The following is a 20465-nucleotide window of genomic DNA, read 5'->3' as shown; positions in this document are numbered from 1 at the left end:
AATATCCTGGTTGTTGCTCTGTTTTGTTGTTACAGTTAAAAGCTTTTCATAATGGTATTCTTACAAAGTCTGGAAAATATTATCTGTAATTTAGTAGTAAACACCAGTGCTGAGCCAGATGCATCTCCAGTAGCATAGAATAGAATTCACAGGAGATTTAAAGAATAACATTTTAGCTGTTTTGCTTATTGTGAATATTTCAATGTGAGTAACATGGCTTTGTTTTACTTTTCTTTTAGGACTTAATTATAATGGGAGCCCCTGGATCATTTTATTGGACTGGTTCTGTTTTTGTATACAATACAACTGCAAATACAATCCATGCTTACACAGATTCAAATAACCAAGTGAAATTTGGCAGTTATCTAGGTACTTAAAATATTTAATACTTTACTAAAATATAAGCTAAATAGCTGGTCTTGGGGTGAGTACACAGTGTTTTTCAGTGTTTTTGCTATTAATCCCAGAAGCAACAGTTCTAAAGATGTGTTCTGATTTTGTTAAATATTACTTATTTATAAGGCTTCTTCTCTGTTCCTTTTATGAGGAAGCTTCTCAAACAGTGGATTCCTATTCTTATCATCTCACCACTGACTTTTGACCATTTCTTGATTTAGAAGGTAGGGATGTTTCTGGTTAGCAATGGCTTTCATTTTGCTCAAGTCTGAAACGCTGCCAAGAGCTTTCACGGAAAAAGACAGTGGTTTCACATATAACAGAAATATGAAAAGATTTTTACAGTGAACACTGCAAGCAAGTCTTAATTGTATTGTCAGTAAGGGGAAGTATGCTAAGATCTTTAGAGACAAACTTTCCTCCAATGGTTTGGGTTTTTTTGGGTTTTTTTATTCCAAACATAACTTAGTCTGGATATGTGTGAAGACAAACCTCATTTTTGAGTGTCTGTAACCAAGGAAGTTCTACTCATGTACCTATATCCAAGTAACTAGCTGAATTTAGTGCTACAGTTTGGAAAGGTTTATGCCAAAAAAACACAGCAGCTTCAGTCTTCTCACTACACACTGAGAAAAGTCTCATCAGTCCTTCCTGAATCCTGAGCAAGAATATTTTTGCCTGTGACCATCGGTTTTTGCATTTTCCCATTCAAAGTTCCGGCTTGCGTGGATAAACATTTCCTGTTTCTGATTCCACTCCTCTGACAATGGGAAGTTGGCAAACGTTATGAAATAATTATTGTGAAACGCAGTCAACTGACTGAAGTCTAAGACTTTAGAATTCAGTTCTGAGCCTGCAAAAGGCCACAGGGACTCTGTGGGGAAGTCAAGCAGAAGAAAGACTGGGTGTTAAAAGATCCCTAGGGTCAACCAGTTCAAAAAGTTCATTCCAAATTTATACTTCTATAAATATGAGATTTTCTGTAATGAATGAGTCAAATCATTGACAGTCAGAAGCCAGATACAGGCAAATGGAGACATAAGGACTGTGTTGGGGAGAAGTTAGGGAAGGTCTTTCCACATGTATGTGGTCTCTCTTTGTTACCTTGGCCATCCAGGACCTGAAATCAGCTGGAGTTTGCTTCACTCTAGTGATCTGGTGCGTGTTGGCTCAGCAGAGCCATACGTCTCCTAAACTTGCCCTTTTACAGGAAAGTGAAGAAGGGCACCATTAACTCATCTGTGTGTCTTTACAGTAGAAGCTGTGATAAACCTGGAATTTTGCAGTTTCAGGCTGCTTTAACCTCTGCTTCCTTCCCTCATGATAATCAATAGTGTGGTGAAAGAATTTAAAGGTACCTTTCTTCCCCTCCCTCAGCTTCTGTCCTGTCTTTGTAATTATTGAAGACAACAATCTGTTTAGGGTTAGTTCTGTTACCAAATAATTACTCTCTTCTTCCTCTGGTAGGGAACAAGACATTGGCATCTTTATTTATATTTTTTATTAAACTGTTAATAATTAGGAAGCTAGAGACTACAGGAAGTGCAGTAGTATTGTAGCATTTTCCATAAGTTAGAAGAAACAAAGCTGTTTGTGTACCAAACAACTGAAAGCAGGACATTAGAAAGACACTTGTAATACGTAACACTACGTTATATTTTCTTGGCTTCTTCAGAGTCTCTTGGAAAGTAGTAGCTGACTTCTGTAAAAGGAATTTTCAAGGTTATTCAGTCTTTCAAGTCAGCTGGCCCTGATAAAAAAAGTAACGTTAGACATTTAACAAACTGCCTTAAAGAAATCATAAAGTAGAAGACAGTTCCTTTTAGAAATCTGAAAAGGGCAAATAACATTTCAGAAAACTGAACAACTGTAGTGATGGTAGAAAAGAGAAAACAATGGAGTTGGAAATAAAATTACATTTCTCTATGCATTTAAATTTAAAGGGTCAGTTATGTGATTTCCTCTTCCCTTGCCAAACATTTTTATGCCATTAAAGAAAAATGAGGACTATATGTACTCATATTACATACTGTAATAGGTATGTTTGGGATTTTTTAACGTTCTTAAGAATTAGTATGTTTACATTTTAGCAAAACAAAAATAACTAGAAAATAAATGCCAGAGGAAGCAAATTAAGGTTCATCCTTAATTTTTTTGTTGAGCAAATAAAAACTAGGTGTTGACTTTCAAGTGATAAATTGCTCTATTCATCTCTTTTAACTTAAAATATGAAAAGAAAAAGGTAGCTTAATAAGAATTTGAATTCTAGGCAGTTATCTTCACAAATGAAAGATTCACAGCTTGTCCTCATCTATCCAAGATGATTTTTTCCAATTTCTCTGCATGCTGTGAACATCAGCAGTCATTGAGTAAATGCAAGAGTAACAGAATGTATTATGTGTGTTCCCTGCTTCAACTGAGCAGTACTGTATTCTGGAAAGAGTAATGATGACTTGTGCAGCTACAGGTTAAGGTGTTCGCCTTTGTTTTGCAATTCTGTGTCTGGATGTCTGCACCAAAATATGGTCCTGTTTACAATCTCTCTCCACATACGGAAATGCTTTGTAATGTAGATTTATTTACAAAAGCTGATGTAATGTTTTCTTGTTGCACAATCAGGCTTTTGCAATTTGTTCCTGACATTTTGATGTGTGTGTGTATGCACACAGAAGTAGCACTACATTTAATTTTTCTTCAATCCAGTTATAATAATCAAAGAGTAACAATTGAATCAAGTACTTCCACATTGTACAGTGCGTGTACTTTTGATCATTTTTATTTGTGTTAATAGTATGGACTCACTGAACAATTGCAGAATATGCATTAACAGAAGGTGTTTGCAATTTATTTTATTGTCTTTTGAAGTATGGCAGATAATTGAGTTCTTGGGAAGAAATGAGTGTTTCTGACACTTTTTCCTGCTTGATGGAACTTACTGCCTGTAGTGACCTTTTACTTCAAACACTTTCTATTCTATTTTCATTGGTGACTTACAGGAGGTCTGAATGTCAGACTCATGATAATTTGTGGTGTTGACAGCTTTTATAAGGCATGCTCCCACTCTTTGTTATATTACATTTCCAGTATTGAATAGTGCATTTCTGATTTGCAGGATATTCTGTTGGAGCTGGACATTTTCTGACACCATCCAGTACAGAAGTAATTGGAGGGGCTCCCCAGCAGGAGCAGACTGGTAAAGTAAGGGATTGTCTATAATATTGGCTTGAAGACTATAACCCCACAAAAACACCCATGATCTTCCCATTTAGATTAATATATTAAAGACAAGTATCAGATATGACTTCTCATGGGAGGAAAAGTTGAAGAAGGAATTAGAGTAGGCAGTCTGGGTAGCATTAATGTGAACTATGATGTTAAAGGTGCAGGTAGGAAATAGGAGATAGCTGTACTTTGTGATATGGTACATTGTTTTGTTGATTCTCTAGCACATGCTATAGAGAAAGCACTGGGAAGTATTTCAGATTACAGTTTGCTGAATTGAACTTGTATTTTCTTTTCATTTTAGGCATATATTTTTAGCATTGAGAGGCAACTAAATATTCTGTTTGAACTAAGGGGTAAAAAGGTAAATCTTCCATATTATTTTTATGCACCTTATAACTTCTAGTGCATCTTCATCAAAATTCAAAAATAATAATGATTTCTTGTCTGCACGCAGCTTGGTTCTTACTTTGGAGCTGCAGTTTGTGCTGTGGACCTGAATGCAGATGGCTTCTCAGACTTACTAGTTGGTGCTCCAATGCAAAGTACTATCAGAGAAGAGGGAAGAGTTTATGTCTATATTAATTCAGGTTCTGTAAGTATTTTCTCTTAAAAGCACACGGCAACACAGCCGTTCTGGTTTAACAGGCTACAAGGAAGAGTTCTCCTCTCATTTCCAGATATGGAGAAAGCAGCAGTGGAGCTGTGATGAGTACCCCAGTGCACAGCACACCCCCAAAGGCTGCAGTGTCAGCTGTAGCACAGTTACTCACCCCAATGCTGGGACTGAGGACAGACTGGGTTGGTTTCCTAGGAGCTGTAGGTGGTGACAGCCTGCCACTGCAGCCTTTTCCACTGCTGTGCTTTCCACTGAACTGCCATCCAAGGAACAACTTATTCAGCCCTTCAAAAATCAACAAGGAATGAAACATTTGCATGCTGTTACTGGTACCAGTCAGGAAAGAGACTGGTATTTGTCAGTTTGCAAATAATTTGACTGGACAGATCATGCATTAGAATAGGCTTCTTATTCTTTCTAGGTTTCAGAAGTGGAAGTGCAATCACTGTATATTCTTACACTAAATACCATAAAATATATTTGAAAATGCTTGCTTCTACATCCAGGAGTTGGTAGGGTTATATATTGGTATCCAAGGCAGTTATTAACATTTTGAGTAATATTCCAGGTCACCTGGAAGGGGCTCTGTTCATGTGCCATTGACTCTGTTTTCCTTCAGGGAGCAAAGATGGAAGAACTGAACATAGAGCTCAGCGGGAGTGACTCATATGCAGCGAGGTTTGGAGAGTCCATAGCCAATCTAGGAGACATAGATAATGATGGCTTTGAAGGTAAGAACCTGGTGGGTTTAATTCTCTCTGGTCAGTGGAATGTCATGATAAACAGGAGAATTATGGAAGTCTGAGAATTCTTTTGGTTTGGGACTTGACTTTTCTGACTTGAAGTACAGCTGGTTCACAGTCATTGATACCAGGAGACTAGGTTCTGTCTAATAAAAGAGCATGAGCTTAAAGTGATAACATAATCTGTAATTTTTGATGCTGGACCTCAAATGGACTCACTAATGCTGTGTTAAATATCTGAGACAAAGGTTGGGGAACAACTTGGCAATTTTGTAACAATCATAAACAAAACTTAAGTCAAAATCTGCTTCTCTGTCACCAGTAAGTACTGAATACATGCAAATATTGAAAACAATCTTCATGTTGGGAGACTGCTGTGGGAATATTGAAATAAAAAGTGGATGTAATATGCAGGGTGGCAGTAGGAAAAAAATTGTAAGAAAAAGGCTGGAAGCAAAATATAAAGAAAAATTGGGTATTATAAAGCATTTTTCTCTAGTAATTAAAAAGCAGAGCAGAGCCAACTTCTTCAATGATCTAAACCATCAGTATCAGTCCTGTAAAGATAATGGTGTATGTGTTGGTGTAGAATCTGACCTCAAGAACATATGTGTAGTTTTAACAGGCACAACTTGACCATCCCACTTTCATCTCACCAGTAGAAAGATGTATAATATGTTTTATGTGGTTTATTCACCACAGTATGGATTCAGTCAGAGAATTGCTCGGTAAAACCCAACAGTCAGAGGCTTTGCATTTCTTGAGATTTTGGTTCAGTGCAGCGTAAAGTATTTCTGATTTCTGAGAGTTCAGTTTTTGCTTAGTGCAGTTATTGATTTTGCAAGTTCAGTTATTAATAGTGACTTTCAAGATGGTGTAAATAATCTCCTGATCCCTCCCTCCACTGTTTGGTTATCAACCTCTGGCTTTTTGAAACATGAGAGGTTTTGGTCAGGGCTGTTGAGGGTAGATTGGTGAGTAGAATGAACATTCAGTTTGTTAGGAGTTCTACACCCCTCTGGAATTAGGTTATCTAGGCATAAAACATATCCCTTTGTACCAACCAGCTACCTTAATGTCCTTGTTAAATGCCTCTTAAAGCTTTTTATTAACTGTTACAGATACTTCATAGAAAAATAAATGTCTCATTTTAGGCACTATAATAAGACTACTCGTGTTTCAGTGACTTAATCCATGTGGGAAGAACAGGAAAATCATCAATGTTCCATAAATACATGGCTTTTTTTTTCCCTCTTTTTTTAAAGATCATGATAATTTTGCCTTCTTTCATGGTAACATTTTAACCTTTTAAGGGTCAAAATTAGTAATAGACTTCATCTTTAACAAAATGGCAGTATTTGATTGCTGCTTTTTACACATAGGAATTGAGGTAGAATCAGGTTCTGACATGGTCTGTATTGTTTCTGTTTGCTTTATGTTGGTGTTCAATGCTGGCTTTGAATTGATGCAAGTAAATCTGGTCTGACATTGCATGCATCTTGATTTGCATGTCTTCAGCTGATCCGTGGTCATATTTCCTAGTCAACAGATCATTGTTAAATTGTTTTTCCACAGATGTGGCAATTGGGGCTCCACAAGAAGATAATCTAAAAGGGGCAATTTATATATACAATGGCAGGCAAGATGGAATAACACCATCGTTTTCACAGGTATGCTTTTTCAATGCAAAATACCCAATCCAGAAAAACCTCAAGTTTAAATCTGAGAGTGTTTTCCCTTCATTTAACGGTCTGACCATCTGAAATACATTAAAAGACTTCAGAAAATGTTTACGTGATCTGTGACTTCCAGTCATAGTATAACCTGTAAGAGAGAAAATAATTGTTTTGGAGGCTTTAGAAAAGGTTTATGGGATTTAAGTTCAGCAGCAGGATTGTTCTACTAACATTTTTCATTGGAAATTGTAACTTGGAGTTTAGCTTTCCAAAAATAATATTCTCTCCTACGTTTTTCTCCTCAGAGAATAGAAGCACAAGAAGTCAGTAATTCTTTAAGCATGTTTGGACAGTCCATATCAAGTGGCATTGATGTAGATAACAATGGTTATCAAGGTAAATTAAACAATTTTGTTTATTTTTACTTTTAAAAAGTATAGAAATTCATAGGGAACAATCCTACTGTGCTACTTGATTACTTCTAACAGAAGCAGAATCTGTCATTGAGATGACATGTCGCATCTGATATTTTGGGAAGAAAAAAGAAGAGGTAAAGCTGAGGCCAGGCAGTCAGCTTTCACGGTCATCTAACTATTATTTAAGGACTGAGAACAATGTCATAGTGAGATCATAGTGCACAAGGGGAAGAGAAATGTGATTTATAATTTTAAAGCAGATGTCTCAACTACAAATGCCAATGAGCTGGTTTGGGCACTGGAAGCATGTTTGTTGTCCAGACTAGTGTGCTAACCTAAATATACTGACCAAAAGGTGAGTATGCTATAAAATGCCTGTACCAAAGAAGTAATTCCTGTTGACAAATCATGCTTATTGATACATTCTTTTTGTGCAGATGTAGCTGTTGGTGCATTTTTCTCTGATTCTGCTGTGGTGCTGAGGTGAGATTGCTACGTTTCAGTACTTTTGAAGATCATACAATGTAACTCTATTTTTTTTAGTGGAATTAATTAAAATTCAGTAGTTTAATTTCATTATATTCTTGATGTCTTGAACTTCAGTCATTAGGCTCTAGAAGGCCCTACAAATGAAACATTAAAGTAAACATACTGAAAAAATTAAAATAATCTGCAACTTTTTGAGGTAACAAATAATGTGAAATACAACTATTTGGAACTGTGTGAAAAATGCAGATAATTTTAAAATTTTAATTCTAAAATATAAAAATTGTCAGGGACGATTATTTTTTGCAGAGATTCTGTAAGCTATATCTGAACATTATTTGTGAACACTTACTCTTTTCTGTTCTTAGAACAAAACCAGTGATAATTGTTGAAGCTTCTATCAAGCATTCTAGTTCAATAAATCGAACTAAGTTAGACTGCATGGAAAATGAGCAGCCTGCCACCTGTATGAATTTGAAGATATGCTTTACCTATAGAGGACGGGAGGTACCTGGTTACATTGGTAAGCTAGTGGAGAAATAACCCACTATATGTATTCATTTTAAATGCACCTATTTGCAGAATAGTGCTACTGGTATTTAATAGACCATTAATCTGACTTCAGTATAAAATGAGGAGCTGAAAACATGGATACCTTTTTTATATCATGATTGACTGTATTGCCTGAGTGTTTTTAACCTGCTTGTCATGTGCTATTTTAAACTGCAAACAGCCCTGCAAGTACGTAGTGTATAAAATTAAATTGCTCAACTCTTCTGTGTGAGAACAGACAACAACATCTGGGATCATGTTACATCTTTTGAAACTCATATTCGTTTTGGAAGATAAGCAGTCAGACTGGCTCACCCTTGTTGGACTTGTACATAAGATTTTTTAACTTGAAAAAAGGACTAGCAGAAATTGTAGATAACCTAACCCTTGGCAAAAATTTAGAAGTAATAAATCTGTAATGCTCTGAAACTTGCTTGCTACTTGTTGTTATGGCAATTAATGCTAACTTAAATAGAAAAAACTGTGAAGTTAAACAACATTTGTCAGTGTTAGTTGACTTAAGTGTTTGTTGTAATTTACTGTCAACCCACTAACTGAAGGGGGTTTTCTATAAATAGATTTTGATAGAAAATATAAATATAACCTGATGAACTATCCCTGATATAAAAGCATGTATCGGGGAGCAGCCATGAAGTAATCAATTTTCAGGGTACTAGAAGTTTTTATTAGGTATGGATTCATGTCAGTGTGTTTCTAAGCAGAGCATTTTAAAATGGATGCTACAGAACATACTTACGGAAGTGTCTCAGAAATTGTAATTTCTACCATAAATTCATTAAGATTGCAACACTCAAAGATTTTATGACTTTTATTTTCCCTGGGTTTAATTTTGTAGTATTGCTGTATAATCTGAGTGTTGACGTGAGCAGAAAAGAGGATACACAAGCAAGATTTTATTTTTCCTCCAATGGAACATACGATACAATCTCAGGAAAAGTGAAGATTTACAGCAATATTACTGCCTGCAAAGACCATCCAGCATTTATGAGGGTAATGTAGTTTTCAGTATGTATTGTCTTGTAAATCCTTTGTTCTCCTTTGAAAAGCAGACCTGCTGCAAAAGAGCCCATTTTGTGTACAATTGTGAGACATCATTTTGGAAGTAAAATACTTGTATTCAGAACTTCCACAGTTAATATATTTTAATTCTGATGCTTTCTCAGCTTTCTCTGGGGAAGTCAAGGGTCTGCCATCTCTTACATTGGTGAGAAGATGCATAATAATAATAATAACTTCAGTGGTTAAGTTGGACCATGAGCATTCTTGAATGTTTTTCATCATGTTTATGGATGACAGATCATACATAGATTGAGGCTGGTTTGGAGCAACCCTGAAATATAATATTCATGTTCTGCTGAACATTTCTGATGGAACTTTTTTATGTACTCCCTGATCTTAAAACTTGTAATTTTTATGTTTTGTCATTTGTAACTACTTTGAAGAACACGTGTATGGTCTTGCTCCTGTTTTTATTGTGAGTAGTTAAGCTAGACTCAGCTAAAAAGGAAAGAACCATTCCTGATTCATTGGAAGTAAAATGAAGATGATTGCTAGAAAAGTCTGTAGTTCAAGGTTTATAGTGTGGTGTGCTTTGTGAATTTGCTGCAAGGAGCCAAAGGCTAGCAGGGTTTGAAGAGGAGCATTGCTTGGGCTTGCTTGATTTTTTCCCTTCAAGGAATGCAGCACTCACCCATAATCTGAAGGTGGAAATGGGGTAGGAAGAGCACTCGTGAGAGTTCCACAAATGAATTTAGAGCTGAACAAGATTAAGTGTGTGTACCGTGCTGAAAAAGGGATCTTTGCTTACAAACGTGAAGCCTGCACAGATATATAAAAGGGATCTCCTGGACCAGATTAGTAGTGAATATGGTTACAGTTCTCCCTCTGTGATGGTGTAGAGACAGCTCTGCTGTAGGAAAATCTGCTGGCAGAAGTGCTTCAGAGGAGAAGCCACTGAGGCAGAAGTTCTGCCAGAGCAATGGGCACAGCAGGAGGCTGTTGGAGACCTGCAGCGTCTCCAGGGAGGCTGTACCAACACCAGGAATAGATGGCACAGCTGCTGGTTTCTGCTGAAGTACAGTTTGATCCAACAGCCACCATCCTTTCAAACTGAGCAGGGTACTGACCCAGAAGTAAGCTAGTAAGAATCTGTCTGTAAGATCTTAACTACAAAGTAGTCTCAAAGTGGCTGTTGCCCTGGAGGGAATGGACTGTTGTATTCATGCTTGATGTATCCCTCTGGATACATCCCTCTGAAAGATGAATGAGGGACTTGAAAGTGGAATAAAACCAGGACAAGGATATAATATTTTTAAGGCCATTCAATTAATAAGAAAAAATTATTCACTTTTACTTTATCAAACATCTTAGAAGCTTGTCTTCCAAAACAAAAAGGATGGAAAAACTTGGAAGTCCATCAGTGGACACAAAGGAACCATATTTTATTCAACTCAATAAAAATAGACTTCTCTCCTGTCAGACGTTATCTAGAGGGAAAGAGAAGGGAGTATTTAGATGTAAGTAGAAATAAGGGCAATAAAAGAATGGACTAGTTTGCCTAGCCTTTTCATATCCTCAAGGTAGCAATTCTGTGATCTTTTGAAACAAACATCCATCAAGGTGACTGATGCAGTTGATCCTGCACAAAGGCTGGAAAATAAATTTTATTTTCTGCAGCTACAAAAAAACCTGCAGGGAAATATCCTTATGTGTATTTTTCTTCTTCTTTGGTTTCCCTCACCTTTTGTTTGTGACACTATTAGAAGCCAATTCTTCATCATAAAGCTTCAGGGTAGAAAGGAAAGCTTATGTTACTTACTGGAAAATTGCCCAGATGCATCTTAACTGATAGTCACACCTAAGTGAATGTTGCTTGCAGGAGCAGTGGCAAATTGCCACTTACTTTATAAGAGTTTTATAAACTAACAGAGATGTGATTGACAGCTGACCTTGTACAGATTGCTGTACCAGCATTAGCAGGTATTTGTGTAGGAGGAAGGAACTGATTTGCCTCATCATTTCCTATAGCCCATCATTAGGGTTTTTTTCCCTCTATAGAATTTAATTTTCTTTTCAGTTCTTAATTAATAGCATTATAAGCATCTCCTTCCACCCACTGAGGTTTCTGTACTTGTATGAAGCTCCTAAAGTTAAGTAAGTGTGAATGTCTGTCAAGTACAGTCCTTGCAAGAGACAATATAAATTTTATGTATTTTGAGTAAAGGCTAATTAATAGCTAATCAGTATAATGGAATTAATATAAAGCAGATGCAGAGAAGACCTTGTGGAAAATTATTATGAATTAGATAATGTGTGATTTGGCCAACACAAGCTTGCATGTAAGAATTAAAATAGTGGCCATGTGGAAGGGCAATCAGTGTCTGTCTACCCCCTACACTTAGGGAGTAATTTAATCAGGTTTGTTACTGTTGGTGCTTCAAGCTGTTCAGCTTTCTACAAGTAGGTAGTTTGGACTCTGATCTGAACATTCCTACACAGGCAAGGCTTCATGTACAAAATAGTCATTTATTGAGGAGTTCAGTCTTTTTAATACAGATCGGGAAATAAAGGGGCAGAAAAATAAAATGCAGTCATGACTTGATTTAGTTGTACTGTGGGAGAACTGCTTTTGATATCATACCTAAATACCCACTGAGTTTGCCTGGCCTCATTCCACTGGTTAACTTTCTCCATTTTAGGCAACTTTGACTATTTTTCTACTCGGGCAGTGCAGCCTTAAATGGGTGTGTGAGGCAGGATTATTGACAGAAGTAGGCTCAGTTCAGTAAGATTTCTGCTCACAGAAGAATCACCCATTCTGAAATGCCTGATGGTGTCACTGAACATATCATGCTTTTATGCATTTCTGATTGCCTCCTTCAGCAACAGAAATGTCTGGAAAAGTATATTAGTCATATGGAATTATTTTGCATGTGAAAAATAAGTTTTGCTGTTTTAGTGAGTTCTGGGCAACCTTGTAACTTTAAAACATAAGCATACATGTTCTGTCTTATATGATTAACTCATTAGGTTTCCAATTTTCATAGAAAGATGTAAGGGATATCTTGACTCCTGTACATGTTGAAGCAAGTTATCATCTGGGGCATCATATTCTGCAGAAAAGAAATGTTCAAGAATTTTCACCACTTCAACCTGTTCTTCAACGCAGGAAAGAAAAAGATGTTATAAAAAGCAAGGTTAGTGCATGAGTTCTCTTTTTTTCCAATGCAGTGAGTAAATATTCATGTTTTAATCTCCAGTTAAAAAAAGCTTCACTGATTCAGACGAAGGAATGCATTTTCCAGACCAACACTTAGGGAGAGTGTCTTGATATTAATTAATAAACCAGAATGCTAAAAGATGCCTAATTTTTTGCTGAAAAAAAAAATCTTTACAGAACTTGTATATAATCTGTATTATGACTTAAAAATAAAAAAAGGTATGTGCAGAGATCTTGGAAGCATATATAGTATTGTATACCTCAGAACACACATGTATGAAATTCACTCTTTGAAATATCCATTCTTTTTCAACTACGTAATATGAGTCACTTTCCAATATAAAAATGTACTTTAAAATTATTTCTGTGTTAAATACACAATATCATGTTGGTATTAATCTTGAGGTGTTGATGTTGCTGAAATATTAGTTCTGTAAAGGTACTGCAGGTTTCTAAACACAAAGTCTGTGAGGAGAAAGAGTATATTCTTTATCCTTTAGTAACTATGGAATTAACCATTTTTCCCAAAAAATCTCAACTTATTAAGAGAGTATAACATATTGATAACCAAGGCATGAACATATTGATAACCAAGGCATGAATACCTGCAACTCATGGTGTCTCTACTTTCTTCAAACCTTGCTAACAGTAGCATAAGTAAGGGTTGTGTAATTAAACTCTTGCAGAAATTAATGTGCTGTGTTATAGGAGGGACTGCACAGACACCAGTTCTGGATCTTCTAAAACATTCTGCCCTCCTTATGTACTGCTGCAGAAATTGTCTGAACATACACCCACAGGTTTAACTGTGACAGACTGAGTCTGGAATGCCTCCCCACTGTTACTCTGGATGCATGGAATGTGTTTGGAAAGTAGAAAATCATAGCCTGATTGAATTGTATGTTAGCAGCAAGAGCTATTAGACACTTCCTGATTTTAGTTATTAGGTGATGGGTTTCTTTCTCTGAAAATGTTGATAGTCACAATAGGAAGCATAAGACACTGAAGTGCCTTTTGTTTTTTTAATTTGGCTTTTACAGTTTGTTTTTGCAAGATTTTGCTCCCAAGAAAATTGTTCAGCTGACTTGAGAGTTTCTGGAAAAGTTGTTTTTCCAAAGTAAGTATAATATAGCTTTCATTATTTTGGACAAGTTTTAGTAAGGTTTTATTTAAATTATTCCTTTTGTATACAAATAACAGGAATTTGCAAATTCTTAGGACTTCCGGAGAAAAAAAATAAGAAGTAAAGCTGTGCCTAATTGAAGATTATTTTTAAATGCTAAATCTTCCAGGAAATGTAACAGAAATCTATATGATTGAATAACTTTTATTCCATAATTAGAAGGTTTTACAGCCCATAAAATACATCTTCACAAAAACATAAATTTGGCTTCTACACTTCATATATAACTGGGCTAAGATAACACTGCACAATGCATACTCAATATGCAGACACCATAACTGTTGTAAAATTGATAAGCTGTTGGTTATTTCTGCTCTTTCTGGATATACTTGCACTGTATGAAGTCTCAATCAGCAGTACAAAACTGGAGCTGTAATGTTCTTAGATACAAGAGCCACTTAATTGTTTTAAGTTATGTTTTATCATCACAACCTTTTCTTTATTGACTATTAGATTTCAGACTAAGAAATAAAGGCGAGCAACAAAAGGAATTGTACCTGTTATTTTGTCATTCATCACTTTTAAAGTTGATTCTCCTTAAATCACAACAACTAGGTTAAACAACCTAAAACAGCATCAAAAGATGCTGACAGTTACGTAATGCACATTAGTCATACCTGCGTGATCCTGAGCACAAACTTTGTCATCTTCATAGATGTCAGAGTAAGATGAGTATCTTTCTTCCCAGTTTAATATATGGCTTGTAGCATGTATCTTAAGCCCTTTCATTTTCTTAGGCTGGTTAGTTTATTTAAACACTCATAAACTTTTCAGAAAGAATGGTTGTGCAGCATTTTCATTCGTGACACTAGAAATGCAGTTTTGTAAGTACTTCCAAGCTCTAAGAAAGGAAAGCAAATTACAGCATACCTGCTTGACATTAGGCACCAGTAGCAGATTTGCAGTGTAAATAAATAGTCTAAATATCTTGATAAAGTGTGAAGTATCACCTTAAATTACCTTGTGCCCCTAGAATCTCGATTAAAAACTAGTTAGCTGGGAAGCGATAATTTATTTTGTCTAGACAGAATGCATTCATTATCCTTGAAGAGCAAAGCAAACACCTTTGGTTTTAAAAGAATGGAATCAAACAGGAATGGCGATGTAATGCTTTATTTACTGAGTAACAAGTCTTCATGTATGCACTATTGTGTTTTGTTTAAATTGCTTAGATTTTGGCCTGCTCTGTAAATTTCTAGTCTGCATCATGCATTTTTTAATGGAGAATGAAATATGATTACCAGGGAAAAGCTCTAGTTCAGCTTTGTTGTAGTCCCAGATGTGCACCTGGTGCTTTTGTGTACTCGTGTGTTAAGCTGGTAGGCATCTTTGTGACAGCATATTGTTAATGAGCTTGGCTTTAACATGGGTAAGAGGAGTGAGTGGTGGGTATGTAAGTACTAAAACAACGTTCAAATTTAACCTAAACTTGACAAGCTACCAAAATGTTAACATTGTGTTTTTCTTTAATTTGCTTTTGTCTTGGAACCTATCTGCTTATGCAGTGCTTTTGCCTTCTGTTGCTTTTATAAGTGCCAGCTTCTTTCCCAAAGGTGTTCAGTGACTAATGCTTTGGTTTCAAGCCAGAATATTTGATAAATGTCTATTTCTAGGCACCCTTTCTACAAGTCTTAATTAAACTTTAATGTCAAGCTGAAGTTTACTTTTAGCCCCCGATAGGGTGTCTGTACTTGTAACATGATTATAAAACATTACCTAGATCATAAGAGAGGCATGTTCACTGTGCCCCTCTTCATATTAACTCACTGCCAGATCTTGAGTGCAAAGTGAATGTTGAAATAATGTCTGAAAATACTGGAGCAGTGATAGATTGTTATTCTGGCCTGTAAAGAAAAGCACTGGTTTTGTAAAGGCCAGAAGCACAGCTGGACTGATGGATGACAATTTCCTTGCTCTCCCACTAACCACTTCAGGCTCTAAGGGGTGACCGTCATTTAACTGGTCTCATACCCTAGTTACAGAATTGAGTAGAACCTTCCCTTACATCTCCAGCTGAGCTTTGTCAGAACCAACTGAAATTACCCAAAAGAGCAGCTTTGCCTACAGGCTGTTTCTAGAATCACTTTCCATTTACATTTTGATAATTATTTTTATAGGCCTCATGACAAGAAAGTGTACCTTGGTGTTGGAAGTGTGAAGACTTTATTGTTGAACATTTCTCTGCTTAATGTTGGAGATGATGCATATGAGACTGTCCTCCACATTCAGATCCCTAAAGGTCTTTATTACATTCGAGTTTTAGAATTGGTAAGGAAAAAAAAAATCTTTTAAACAGTAATTCTTTATATATTTCTTTTTCATCCAGGAGTTTTTCAGATTATGTTTATGAATTGTTTTGTTAGATACCAAACCTACATCCCTTCATCAAACCTGCCAAAACATCAATTTTTTAGTTTTTAGACTTCTAGCTACCTAAATCAAGTGCAATTTAATCAATACAGACAACTTGCATAATTTCAGTAACAACTAAAATAATTTTAAAACTTTTAAAAATTATTTATTTCAGGATGTTATGGCTGGTTTTTGGCTCATGATCATGTTTTGAGTGATCACAAAGATCTCATTAAATCTGCTTTTTCCCAAATACACAGTGTTATAAAAAGTCATAAATCTAATTGTGGATTCTTTCTGCCTTTTAAAAATAACTGTTCTCTGTGTAGAATCCCCTAGATCCACCATTGTGAGTTGGCTTTTAACTTGGCTGGGTTTGGGTCTGGTGCATCAACCTTAGCTTCAGTAAAAGCAAGAAGCAGATGAAGTAACTGATGCAATAATCAATGTAATCTGTTATGTTAAAGTGGTCATGCATGTTGGCATCAGTGAAATAAGAAACACTTGGTTCAGAAAAATATAAAGCACCCAATTTTAGTGTGTGCATGTAATTTGAAGTGTCTGAAAAAAAGAACCCTTTTTATTTTAATCATTGTTCTTTATTTTAGGAAGAAAAACAGATACATTGTGCAGTATTAGATAAAGAAATGAATGCAGTGACACTTGAGTGCAGTGTTGGCTATTTATATGTGGATCACAACTCAAAGGTAAGCTGTAAATGAAGTTCTTAGCTTTAAAAACACCTTAAATACGTTATGAGGATTTTCATGGGGAGGAAAAAAATCTCTGAAACTCTTCTTCATTTCCAGATAAAATCTCTTATCATTTTGGTATCTGTTCCTCTCCTGCTACTTTTAAATGAATTGCTTAAACACTCCCTGTAATAATTCATTAAGGGACAACAGTGTTTGTATTATGCATTGCCTGATTGTGCTTGGCTTCTAGACAAGAGAGCTGACTAATGCCATGGACATATGTGTTAGGTCAATTGAAAGGGAGCAGAAGACACAGAAAGCAAGCATTTCCTTAGTTCTTATTTTTTTAGGGCAGGAAATTCTAAATGAGCTTAATAAAATATTTGCACTGAAACTGTGTCAAGATACACTACCATTTAATATAAGGAAAATTTTGTTTGTTCTACAGCTGGATTATAGTTTCCTCTTGGATGCAAGCTCATTAACCAGAGCAGAAGAGGACCTCAACATCATCATTAATGCTACCTGGTAATGTCCAATAAAAATTGCTCAATGAAAAATACACTAGCTTTGGAAAGCAGATAACTGGAAAGGCTTAGCAAAGCAGGATTGCAAGGAAGTAAATTGGTTGCAAATCAAATAGCGAAAGAGAAACTACCAAAAAAAAATTGTGATAGATATTTAAATAATAAGTAGGTTTATGCTTGTAAAAAATGTGGGGACATTAATGGCTGACATGTTGTTACCAATTAAATATTTTTATTTTAATAAGCTGAAAGGTCTGTTTAGTATTTTTTACAGAAATTGTGTATAGCTTATGATGATGCCTTCAATACAGATTTTTCTCTCTGCATTTTTGTAGTAAAAATGAAGTTGGGAACATGTTGCTGGATAACATGCTAACTTTACCTATACCTCTAAGATATGAGATTGAGTTAACTGCTCATGGGTAAGTCACCTGTTGGTATCACCTGCAGATCCACAGAACAGTTGTCTTGTTACTTTTCTAAATTCACAGTTTTTAAGCAGAAGTGTGACATAGCTGAAAAATCCTGGGACTGAGTTGGCACAGCTATCCTGGGCTCTGACCCAGACACTTGTAAGAGGTTTTTTTCTCCCACTACTGTGGGATGAGACCATTGGTATCTGTGGTTGAACTTGTCTCTGAACAGACTAACGTTTTTTAAAAGTGTAGTATTTTTTAGAGAAAGATGTGTTTAATAAAAGCATAGCAGATCCTCAGATTCCTTGCTTAACATGAACCATACTTTGGGTTTGTTGTGGGGCATTCATGGAGCATAGCTTTGGGTGAGGATTTATGACTTTTTATGGTTCATCTGCCTTTTTCAGAGGAAAGAGTACAAATGTAGAGGGTTTCTATTCCATAGGCAGATGATTTCTCTCTGTGTTCCTAGATTTACTTAAAAGCAAACTTGGGTGTTTTCTTACAACCAGTCTTACTTGAGGTAGCATGGAGAAGAAAGTTGTGCTAATGATATGTAGGAATTCTGCTTATTAACAATTTCTAAACCATTGTAGGTTTGTGTCACCAACTTCATTTGTTTATGGAGCAGAAGAGAAAGATCCACCAGTGACATGTATGAAGGAAAATATCAACTTCACTTTCCATGTAAGAGTTTTCCTTTGTTAAATAAACTCTGTCATCCTTGTTTTGAAGGTTAGTGTTTAGGACATCTGATGACAGTCTAGACAGTCAGTAAGGAAACTTTCAAGAATACAAGAGTACCATGAGTAATTTTTGTACATTAGTGATGGGAATTTGCTGCTAATCCCTGTTAGAACACTTTTATTTTAAATTTTGGCCTGGCAAATCTTCCACTGAGTGATCAGAGAAAAATTTCCTAACACAAGCAGGATTGAAAATGGTAGAACAGTCCTGAATTGCCACTTTTCCTTTCAGAAACCCTTCAAAAGTAATTATGGTAATAAAAAAAGGAATTAGGAGCTTCTTATAAGAGTATCTATAGCATCAAATTTGTCTGCAGTGGATTAAAAACAGGAGTTTGGACATAAATCTCTCCTAGTTCCCTCTGCATTCTCTCCTGGCAGGCAGTCTGCATGACCTCAGGTACTCATCACAGATTAGCACCGTTTACTCATCAGCTTTGGAGGAGGGAAGGGTTCAGTGAGCCCACAGAATGAATGAGCAAACTGTTAGCACTCCTAGCACAATCCACTTTCATGACAGCATAACAGAGCAGCTGCTACCCCATTCTGTGCAGTTTTATGTATTTATATATGTATGTTTTTGTTCCTTGAAGCTTTAACTGTTGAACTCTTCACCTCTTCCCCACAAGGTTATCAATGCAGGACCAAGCATGTCTCCAAATACCAACTTAGAGATAATGATACCAAATGCTTTTCCACCCAGGGACTCCAGATTATTCAACCCACTGGATATCAAGGTAAGAAAAGGTTACTTAATGTATTTGTACCTGTGTAAATTATATAAAAAAGAGCAGGTACTGTGTTTGATTTGCTAGCCATGGTGAAGCAGAGTGAACTAGAACAGGATCATCTTCAGCCCCATGTGTTTTCAGAAATTTGCATTTTTAATAATGATGTTATATTTATTTGCAGACAACAGCTGGACACTGCTCCTATAATAAATATCCCAGAAACTGTACTGCAGCAGAAACAAATGATAACATATTAAAGGATGTCATCACTTTCTTTTCAAAGCCTACTAAGAGGCACATGGTAAGGCCTGTCTTTTGGCATCAGTGAGAAATGACTGTATGAATAAAACTTAAGAGTGTATCTTATATAATGAAGTCACAGAGCCATCTTCCAAGGATGTGTAGTGGGATCTGTGATAAGTTCAGGGTAGTCATAAGTGACTTTAGTGAAAGAGGTGAGAACTGAGCAGAGAAAGTTGATTAATGACACATTGCTGAAGTTAGGGTGGTTGACAGGCACCTATAAAAAACTGCCAAAGGGGTATGGAACTGAATGAGTGGGCAAGCAGGATGGCAGAGGAAATTCAGTAACAAACAGAAAGTGATGCATTGGGAGAAAACAGGCTTTATTTTAATTAGATTAAGAATGCAGATCAAATATTCATTGTCTTTTCCTCATCAAAACAGAGCCATCAAACATAACTAATAGGAGCTAGGTAAAAAAACCCCAAATATTAAAAATAACTGAATCCAAGAAAGACTATATAAGTTAATGGGACTGAAAATAAATAAGAATTACAAAGTATATGGAAATAATTTTTGGCTGGGAAGCTATTGAAAGTATTTGAGAGGCTGGGAGAGTGCCATACATATGTGGCCTGTTCCAGCTCATCCCTCTGTTCTTGCTCACAGACTCTGCTGGAGATCAGACACTCACTACACAGTCCAAACCAGAACTGCTGTTTTAGCTTTGCATTGCTGAGGCTTTGTCCTCATAGAAATCTGTTTCCTGCACCTTGTCTTTGATAAAGTATAACATAGTTTAATCTGTCATTTAAAAAAAAAACCAAAAAAACCATATAAACATATAAATTTATATAATATAAAATTATAAAAATATATTAAAAATAACTTTAATTTTATTTTGGGACCTTTAAGTAAGCACATTACAGGAAATATCAGCCAATGATTGAGATAAAGCCTGCACTAGAATATCCAATCAGTATTCAGCATGCTAGTCTTGCATAAAGAATAATGTTAAAGACAAAACAAACATAATTATGTACTGCCTTGTGTTTTTGTTTTCTCCAAAGCTGTGTGAAGTGATGCCAATTGTCAGTGTACAAATGTAAGGATCAACCAATTACACTGTTTGCCCTGGACAGCATAGAGTTATAGTCATTTTTTATTATGGGTAAAAGCTAATGTGAAATAAATGTAAAAACAAACCCTAAACATATAAACA

The 20465-nt window shown here is 35.9% G+C and overlaps 1 protein-coding gene across 1 annotated transcript in view; it reads left to right on the top strand.

Annotated features, from left to right (window-relative positions):
• ITGA4 (integrin subunit alpha 4) overlaps positions 1–20465 on the top strand; it is a 33327-nt gene that overhangs the window by 8418 nt on the left and 4444 nt on the right. Inside the window, exons 6-24 of the mRNA XM_056496553.1 lie at positions 240–369; positions 3509–3594; positions 3923–3982; positions 4076–4213; positions 4857–4968; positions 6556–6650; positions 6962–7052; positions 7510–7555; positions 7927–8081; positions 8967–9121; positions 12178–12327; positions 13391–13467; positions 15651–15801; positions 16494–16592; positions 17029–17108; positions 17443–17529; positions 18120–18210; positions 18899–19006; positions 19182–19301. Coding sequence (XP_056352528.1) covers positions 240–369; positions 3509–3594; positions 3923–3982; positions 4076–4213; positions 4857–4968; positions 6556–6650; positions 6962–7052; positions 7510–7555; positions 7927–8081; positions 8967–9121; positions 12178–12327; positions 13391–13467; positions 15651–15801; positions 16494–16592; positions 17029–17108; positions 17443–17529; positions 18120–18210; positions 18899–19006; positions 19182–19301 — 2031 coding nt within the window. The remainder of the gene's footprint in view (positions 1–239; positions 370–3508; positions 3595–3922; positions 3983–4075; positions 4214–4856; positions 4969–6555; positions 6651–6961; positions 7053–7509; positions 7556–7926; positions 8082–8966; positions 9122–12177; positions 12328–13390; positions 13468–15650; positions 15802–16493; positions 16593–17028; positions 17109–17442; positions 17530–18119; positions 18211–18898; positions 19007–19181; positions 19302–20465) is intronic.

Source organism: Oenanthe melanoleuca, chromosome 7 (genome assembly GCF_029582105.1).
Source record: "Oenanthe melanoleuca isolate GR-GAL-2019-014 chromosome 7, OMel1.0, whole genome shotgun sequence".
Taxonomy (NCBI): domain Eukaryota; kingdom Metazoa; phylum Chordata; class Aves; order Passeriformes; family Muscicapidae; genus Oenanthe; species Oenanthe melanoleuca.
This window is presented reverse-complemented; position numbering and strand designations above follow the sequence as displayed.